The 9,657-nt window shown below is 36.3% G+C and overlaps 1 protein-coding gene across 3 annotated transcripts in view; it reads left to right on the top strand.

Moving 5' to 3' along the window:
* Positions 1–9,657, top strand: part of LOC110036904 (phytochrome C) — a 23,969-nt gene that overhangs the window by 12,577 nt on the left and 1,735 nt on the right. Inside the window, exon 3 of one of the 3 annotated variants that reach the window (XM_020741455.1) lies at positions 7,819–7,905. The exons of the other annotated variants lie outside the window; for them this stretch is intronic. Coding sequence (XP_020597114.1) covers positions 7,819–7,882 — 64 coding nt within the window. The 3' untranslated portion in view covers positions 7,883–7,905. Of the gene's footprint in view, positions 1–7,818; positions 7,906–9,657 lie in introns of those variants that run through there. 3 annotated transcript variants of the gene reach the window in all.

The following is a 9,657-nucleotide window of genomic DNA, read 5'->3' as shown; positions in this document are numbered from 1 at the left end:
CTTCAAACACCTCATCACCTCGGTATTTGAAGAGTTCGGTCGTGATGCGTTACGACGCCTAGAGGAGCTCTCTCCCCTTTCACGGGATGAATGTCGTGCAGAGCAATTAAAAGAAAAGGTGGTCTTGGTGATCGCCTTCAGCAGCGCAAGTAACTCATCTCCACTCCCTCCTACAACCCCCTCTATTGCATAAGGCAAAAATAACACAGGGGTGTCCTAATCCTTAGTGGTATGGTCACTGACGATGTGCATGATGACTGGTGGAGTATCATTCATATATCTATGCGCCTACTGACATTCGTCAATTTTTTGTGATTTCACCTATATTTCACTTTACATTTTACCTGTTATTTTATATTTATTTATTATAGATTTACACTTGGCAAAGTTTTTTGCTTATGTTGTGCAGGTTATTGGTGTTGGATACGAGTATTTAAGAATGAGAAAAATCAATGTAAAAGCAACCTGAAGCGGCGTGACACGCCTAAGTGATTAATAGCAGTGGCGTGGCAACACCTGGATCTGATGTGCCCACACCAAAAATTCAAACCTGTGGCATGACCACGAAGGGATCGGGCGTGACCAAGCCACCTGATTAAGAAGCCTAGCATGACCTACCTTTTTGCGTGACAACGATAATGGAGTGGGAAATCATTTTGGAAAGAATTTTCCTCGCCAAATTTGTGGATTATGATATAAGAATGTTTTCTAGGGCTTCTTGAGAAGAAGGAGAGATCTGGGATGGCTGGAGGTAGAGAATAAGAGAGATTTTGAGTGCTCCTTTAGGTTTTCTTCCTCTCCTTGGGTTGAAATCCTTAAGGGTTGAGTAATCTACTTTGAGTTTTTGTGAGTTTGAGAGTGTTTTTGTATAAGAGTTAGAGTTGCTGCTCTTGTGGAGAGGATAAGCCCTTATTATAGGTTTAACTTTATTTTGTATCTTGCAATGATCTGTATGGATTTCTTGTTTTTGGTTTTCTCAACAATGCGTGACTAACTTATTTTTTCATGTCTGTGCGATGCAGAGGTAGTTGTCTTTATCGTGATTTTTCGAGATGTTTTTTTTGCAACATCTTTCGTGCTTTTATGGTTTATGTTGGTTAACCTCCAAATTTCGTTCACTCTCAATCTCGCCAACTAGGGTGTTAGAATCTTTTGTAAAGCTCTAACTTCTAACAGTTGTGTAGTGGAAACGAAATGATTAACCATAGAATCCTGAGAGGATATACATATTCTAGTACGATTTTGTAACATTTTCTGCAGATTCGAACATTTCTGCAGATTGTCATGGGGATTGAGGGAGCCTCAACTTCATGGATTTTAATCTTCTTTTGTCCTAGACATAGGTATAAGAAGATCTTTCAATCCCCTATTGACAACTATCACGTAGGAAAATATTTAGAAACACTATGATCCACCATGATCCTCGAGTCACAGAGGTACGAGTCTCATCACTCTTGAAGAACTTTCGAGATTTTCTCCATTTTTTTGTTTTCTATTACTGCGTTCTGATCTGCTTTTGTTAGAATTTTTGGACTTAAATCTCTTTTGCAAACACTCACAATATTAGTAAATTAGAGATTTTTCTGCAGGAATAATTGTTAAACTTTTTATTGTGGAATCGATATGTGAACTCTTAAGCCACATATTACTTGACACGCATACTTGCGTTGTTCGACTTATTTTATGATAAGTTGTGGCGTCGTTGCCAGATAAAGGAATTATAGCGATAAAAGCCATGCGTAAATAGGGTGTTATCTTATCATCGATATCACCCATTAATAATTTGATTTTATGTTCCTCATCTTATTGTTGTTTACATTTCATACTTAGGTTCCACCAACGAGTGATATACTTCCACTGACTCACCCTTCCTTCTTTTCTTTAGAGCGAGATCCCAAATAGTTATTTTCTTTGCAACGCTAGCAAATCTCTTAACAAACATTGTTTTGAGCTTTGCGAATGTTTAAGTAGAATCATTATGCAACTTTGCATATCATTTAAAAACAATTCCTGTCAGACTATGAACCGACATAATAAAAATGCATATGCCTCAAGTGTTATCGCATGAGGCTTTGAGCTGGGCTAGATGTTGCTTAGGATTATTATTCTCGTTGAAAGTATTAAACTCGGTACTAAATATCCCAATGATGATAATCGTTTTGCTGAATTTTCATTTGCCACAGTTATAATAGATCTTCCGTACTTTTTCCTCATTAATTCTTTTTCATGGGGCCTCAACCTCCATATATGTTTTTGCCATTTCATTGGGACTTTTCAACTGCAAATTTCTGGACAATTTGTCTGAGTGTCACGCTCTGATGTTCATTGAGCAAGACATGCCTGAGCTGATTGCAATGATTATTGAAGGCAATCTTTTAGATAATTTTTTGTTTACCCAATTATAACAAGTCTTCCGTACTTCTCTTTCATCATACCCTTCTCCTTTGAAACTCTTAGAACATTGTACACTCGGGTAGACAATACTTTCGGTTTCTTCTTTTCTTCAATAAGTGGCTGACGTGGTTGATTCCAAAAATATTGTTTTATGTTGCTAGAGTTCCTCTTTACCCATTTCAAATTTTCAGATGTTTGTAGGTGAAAACACTTGTTTCTTGCTTCAAATTTAATGGAATCTTCGGTTGCTCAAATAATAAGTTTAGAGCTTGGAACTCAACGCTTTTCCTCCTTTGCCTTTGAGCCAGTTTTCCTTAAAATGATAAAGCTTTAGCATAATGTCTTCTAGGTCTAAAAGGCTTAGTGGATATCATAGAAGTTTTGACAGGCAAAAAAGAATCCTTGTGCTCTATGATAGTTCGTTTTAGGGATGAAGCTTTAGGGTTAGCCAACTTTTTGAATACAAAGACTCTCTTGCAAGGAGCATCTACAATAATAGTTTTGGTCTCAGTGGCGTCATTCTAAGCACGGGCTAGTGGGCACGACGTACATAATATTCAGTGACATGACGTCTCATGGGATGTCTCAAGCAGACACTTCATGGACAAGAATGATAATGACCATGTCGGGTTCAACGGGAAACTTCGAACTACCAATAAACGTATGCTCGCTCTAGTATTCCCAGTATTAATAATAGCGTTAGCTAGGTGAATGTTAACTTTAGGTTCGGGTTTCACAATGAATAGAGTATTTTGAAGATTCATTGAACATAAATGAAAGTTGGTGATCAGTTAATCAGCAACTTAGTATTGTACCCCACCCTTTCAAAATGCAAAGACGGAATAGCACTTATATTGACTATTTTTTAGCATATCAAATTTTGATTTTGTTATTATAGGCTTGTTGCCGTTATAACACAATTATGACTAGCTAAAGACTGAAAGAGAAACCTTCCCCAACAGAGTCACCATAAATTTGTGGGCTACAAGACATTCACATTTGTTTGTTAAGAGAGCTTTAAGGGTCAAATTTTTAGAAGATTGATGGAATAGTAGATAAGATACTATCTAGAGATTTCACTTTCATTTTTTGAGGAGTTTATGATCCGATGTTTGAAGTTTTCCATAATCGCAAGTTCATATGGTTAATTACCCCTCCTGATAATAGGAGTGCACTTTTGATTAAGACTAATTATTTAGAGTTGATTATTTAATATAGTAGCTGCAAACAACAACAAACCTTTATCCTACTAAGTGGGGTCGGGTACATGAATCATTTTTTTCCAATGCATCTTATGGAGTCATATTTTCATTTAATTCTAATAAATTAAGATTATTTTTTATACAATATGCCCAAGTTTTTCTAGGACAACCCTTGCCTTTCTTAACATAAATTGAATATAAAGCATCTACTCTTCTAATCAGGTCATCAGATGGTTGACGTTTAATTTGACCAAACCATATAAAATGATTCTCTCTAATTTTATCCACCACTGGAGCTACACCAACCCTATCATGGATATATTCATTTTGCATTTTGTTTCTAAGTGTAAAACCACTCATCCACCTAAGCATTCTTATTTCGGCATCACTTAACTTAGTTTAATGCTTCTCTTTTAAAGACATTCAGCACCATAGAGTGTTTCCTTTTAGTCTAAGTAGTACTTTTCTATAACACAATAGGCCTAAAACATTCCTCCACTTCAACCAACCAACTTGAATTCTACTAATAACATCCTCATCTTTATCACCATCACTTTGAACAACAGACCTGAGATATCTATAATGTTCACAACTTTTGATAATTTGAACACCCATAGTTACAACTCTGTCACTAGAGCTACTACTACTAAAATTACATTCCATGTATTTATCTTTAGTTCTACTCAAACGGAGGCCTTTAGACTCCATTGTAGATCGTGATCAGTTTTAATAGTAGCGAACATATGGCTTAAATTGTAAAATTTATTAATATGAGCTTAAAGCAGATGATGGCGGACATGATATCGAACCCGATCAAGATCTCATGGTTCATCATCCCGGTTCATTATAGAGCGTGATCTATTTAGTGAGAGGAAGTAGTCGACCCAATTGGACTGAAGAATTCCTTGTCAGCAATCATCTGTTGCGTCCTCTAATGTATCTTTGTAGTTTTGAGGTGGATGTTTATCAACGAGAATAAATTTAAAGCGATCTTAGCTAACAGAAGGCTCTGTGCCAATCAATTATATTTTTATGGCTCACAACTCAAAGGATAGACAATCATTGGAGAACATACAGGCTGCAGTTGTAACCTTGATATAATTGTGCTATTTGACAGCGACCATCTAGTCAGGGAGCTATGATCGTAACTGATATTTAGGGAAGCCTTTGGGACAAACCATTGTGACAGATGATTTGGGTCACATTCTTACTGTTATGAAATTATTTTGAGTGTGAATATAATGATGCACTCAATGTGACATTAGCTCTTTTGTGAGATAGTCAGATAAAAACTATAATCCCCTCGACAAGCTATTGCAGAGGGTGGATGAAGTTTGTTTAAAGTCTTAAAGAGATTAATTTTAACTCAAGTGTTGATTTGAAAATTTAGTTTGAATGTTTGTTTGAAATTAACTTCTATTGATATTTTTAATCAACACGACATATTTGAAGTTCGTTTGAGTTTGTTAGTTTAAGTTTTTTAAGATATAAGTTATGTCGACTCAAATCTTAATAAGGTAGAAGATCAGACTAGGTGATCTGAACTTGCAAATTCTTATCTTCTTATTTGGACATTTATTTCAAAATTACTAGACTTGTTGACTTTAGTCCTTTCAAGAGGAATCAAACTGGTTGGGTGAGACTTACAATCTTGTTCTATAGGCAATGCAACACAATGGATTGATTTTCAAAATATGAGTTATTTGAGAACAAGTTTGACCTTAATTCATGCAGCATTCATGAGCTATTCACTAATGCACTTGGTATTTTAGTTGGAGCCTATGTGGGTTTATAGTTTTGGAGGATTGCACATATTTTATTATTGCATCTATACCATACATTTGTATGGGTCTTGATACACATGCATGATTGATTATTAGGCTTTTGTGCTCTTCAAAATATAATAGCTCACTTGACATAGTCAGGAGATGCAATTACACTCATTATGAAGTATTTGCATGCTTTAATTCAATTTACCAAGAAGTCATTTTAAAATGCACATATAAGGCATATGATTATATAAACTTAGTTTATTTAAATTAATACATCAATGCACGTAAAAGTTCACTTTTAAGCATTTTAACTACTGCCTTCTGCTCGCTTGTAAACATGTTGCAAAATCCACTTTTAATTTTCTAAATTCACATATTTGAATTATTTTTAAACCATAGGAGTCAAGTTTGAAAGCCCAAAATTTTAACTTTTTAAGACCCTGAGTGCTTAAATGTAAAGCTCAAAATTTTTAATACATTTAAGCTTAAGGAGCCTAAATTTCAAAAGTCTAGAATTTATAGTATTCTTAGAAACTCTAAGAGCCTACATTTCAAAGTACCAAATTGTCAAATATTTTAAATTTAAAATGATTCATATTTTCTTTTTTTTTAAAAATAATTTTATAACTGTGGAAGTCCATGGTTCTATTTTATTTACATATCCAAATCCATCACATTCCAACTAGGCTCCCTTTATGAGTCGGTTGAGGTGCGACAAGGGTGGACAATTTAGTTGGATAAGTTTATCAACCACTTGGTCCTAATTCACACCTCTCAGAATCGAACCAAAATTTTTTTATAAAATTTTGCATGTCGAATTGATCAATTCAATATACAACACTATGCATGAATTTTGAACGGATTGAGAGATAAAATTTTAAAGTTACGAGCTTAATTATCTTTAATTAAACCTAATTATTTCTAATGTCTCGTGCATACACTGTAGACAGCGCCTTTCTCTGCGATATTTATTGTTGGTTCGATCGAACTGTGTCTCCAAAGCCTTTGAAATTCCTCTCTTATCCTGATTTCCTTCTCACTGTTTCGATTTTGCTCGGCACAAGGGATCCAGATAGAGCACCGATCCTGACATTGTAGCCGCACGATCCTTGCGACCCGCAGAGGGTCACAAACTTTGATTCAGCGGTCCGAGAGGAAATCTTGTTTTACGAAGCTCACTTTAACGCTCATAGAAATGTTTCTTTCCTTTCTCACACTTTTCTTTTGTCATTTGCCTCGATTTTGTGCACTTCTTTATTTTCGGTCACTGTAACAAGTGTCGAACTTGTGTCAGAAGCGTCAAATTTGGTTTGTGTGCTTTTGTAAGGGTTTCAGCACGAAATTAGTGAACGGGAAGGGAGGAGTGATGTGTTATAGGAAGAGGGGAGAAGTTTAGGTGGATGGGAGAAATGTTGGGTTATGCTAAGAAGCATGCTTGAGGTATGTGTTGCCATTTAAGACATGTTTTGGGTTAATACACGTTACAAAACAATTTTGATGAAACCCCAAGTTGCTTAAGAATTTTCGCGCGCCGAGCGCGAGGTGAGCATGAGGAAACTCATCGTAAAGCTATCCAGTTAAGTAAGGTAATAATCTTGTACTAACTTAAGAAAAATAATATTCTATAGGTTTTATATGATTTTACATTTGACATGGATGCATTTAAAATTTTCTTGTAAATTGTGGATGAATTTCTGCATTGAATGTATGAATGCAAGTTGATTTCTTCTTACAATACATGGATGTTATTATGTTTTGTTCATGCTACGATACATATGACCATGATTATTTTAAAAGTTTCCTGCATGTATTCATTTTCTATGATTCATGCATGCATTATATGAAATGCTTATGAATGTTTGATACAGATAGTATGCTTTAAGAAATGTCATAAGGAATGTTATGGGTAGAGTATTAAATGAGCGCTTGCAGGTATGTTATGTAGGGATGTGATATTCCCTAACTCCTGATGTCCAAACAATGTCGAAATTTTGTGAACCTTTTTTATCAGGCAGTGACATAACATAAGGAATCATTGGTATCAACGGGGCTATTGATAACTACACTTTTGGGGGCCAACTCTCGTCGATTGTTAATATGACCTTTGAGACAGAACGACGACCCATGATTTGACAGGACATGAAAATAGTTGAGGCTTATAAATTTACTAATGACATTACTATGATGGCACTGCTATGATGACATTATTAAGATTATATTATTATGAACATGCTTATGAATATATGCTTATGACTATACATAGTTTATACAACCGCCATGATTTTCTGTGCTGTCTGCTTTCTTTTCATATTTTACATGATTCTACCATGTTGTAACTTGTGTGTAAATATGTACAGTTTAATACAAGCATACATATTGTCTCTCTTACATGTAAAATTTTATGTTAGCTTTGATTATTTTGTTACTCATTTGACGTTGTCTAATTTCAGGAAGGGGGAAGGAACATCGGGGCGAGTAGCTATGTATGAGTTGTACAACTTTTGTAATATATAGTTTTGGGAGCTTATATAGTTTGTGGGTACACACCTTTATTATGTTGGATTTAGTAGTTTTGTATAATTATATATTTTGATTATATTATTTTTCACGCTTCTGATTATGAATATGAATTAATTATGAAATGTAATGTATGACGTATGTTTGCAACAATTTAGCTAGAATAATTCATCACCATTGGGTCATGATTCTATAAATTTGGATGAATGTTGGTGAGAAATTAGTTTGTTCAAATTGTTCTCTTTTGCACCTCAGTCGACTCTTAAAAGAGGGGGGAAGATGGAGTGTGACAAAATCACCTGAAAATTTTGTAGCCTCTCGGCATCCACCTTTGTTAGAAGACACCGAGAGAATGTCAACCTTCCCAACTGTCTTAAAAGACTCCCTGGTCAGTGCTGCGAAATACTGAGGGCTGAAGAGCAAAACATGCATGTAAACCCATAATCTTAAAAGACACTATAAGCTTCAATGTATCTGAAAAAAAAGTCAAATCACAAGCAAGCATTTCCTCGAGCAGCACTTTTTTTGAATGGTGATTTATTCCCAAGGACGAGTATTCGTGATTGTCAGGACAAGCATTTTAAATCTATAATTTTATAAAACCTTTCAAATGAGTTTGCACTTCTTCCAAATGGTACTTAATTTCTAAGGGGGCTCAAGTGAACATTTTGAAAAAAATTGTCATATTGCCCCATTTTCTTACTTTCTTGAGTGAAGCGACGATATTTACGACGATCTACAATGACAACGATGAATAATGAAATAAACAATTACAACGATTTTTTTTTTCTTTTTTTTAATGAATTTTATGTAATATACAATCTTGATACTAATAATAAAAAAAAGAGAAATGCTAACCTTAGGGTATTAGTGGCTCGGGTATGTGTCTATAGGTGCTTGTGTTCAATTTTGTCTACCAACAAGGTGTCGGAAAGGGCGTGCGACCAAGATTGAGCAGCCTCGATTTCGGGTTAGGGCAGAGGGTGCAGCTTGGTTCAAGTTTGGGTGATTGGGCTCGAACGAATTAAGGGTAGAGGGGTTGTGGTTTCAGTTTAGTGCAAGAAGGATCACACCCGGGAGAAATGACTCAGGAGCAAGGAAGGCAAGAAGGATTGGGTCACGTATGAGGCAGTGTAGGGAGGGACAACGGAGTTGGAAATTTTTGCGGATAGGAGCTGTGCATCACAATCTTGGTGTTGATTTCCTAGCTAGCCTTTGACGCAGTTGTTTCGTAAGAATTGCGGTACGAAAGGGGAGACGAAGTAGGCGTGCGATTTTTCGATGGCGAGAAGAACTGTCAAGGCGTGGATTCTGACGCAGGGAGGGACGTTGTGCGAAGGAGTGGATGTCGTCTTCAGGCTAGGCATAGAGACTCTCGCATGCGGGGCTAGGGTAAAGCGGAAGAGAAAGTTGGGCGGCTTCCTGCTGCAAGAATGATGAGGGATTCTGAGGTCGTTATTCAGTACGATCCCGTTGTTGCTTTTTCTTCTAGTTTGTTATGGGTTTAATTTGTTCACCGTAATTAAGGAAGCGGGAAGAGATGCAATGCGTGTGGGCTTTGAATAGAAGCGGACAAAGTGGAGATGAGGGAGTAGCGACAAACAGGAAGAAGGAGAAGGAAGGCTAGGGGGTTTTGTGTGGTTTTAAAAGTGAGCGGAGAGGGAACAGTGGGAAGACGAAGAGGTTTTGCAAGGGCTTCGTGCGGTTGTTTTGAAGTGAGCCAGGGGGATGAAAGAAATACTTCTTATCTATTTGTAACCAAGGAAGCGCGG

The sequence above is a fragment of the Phalaenopsis equestris genome, unplaced genomic scaffold, assembly GCF_001263595.1.
Source record: "Phalaenopsis equestris unplaced genomic scaffold, ASM126359v1 Scaffold212394, whole genome shotgun sequence".
NCBI lineage: Eukaryota > Viridiplantae > Streptophyta > Magnoliopsida > Asparagales > Orchidaceae > Phalaenopsis > Phalaenopsis equestris.
Note: the sequence above shows the minus strand (reverse complement) of the source record. Positions and strands in the feature narration are given on the sequence as shown.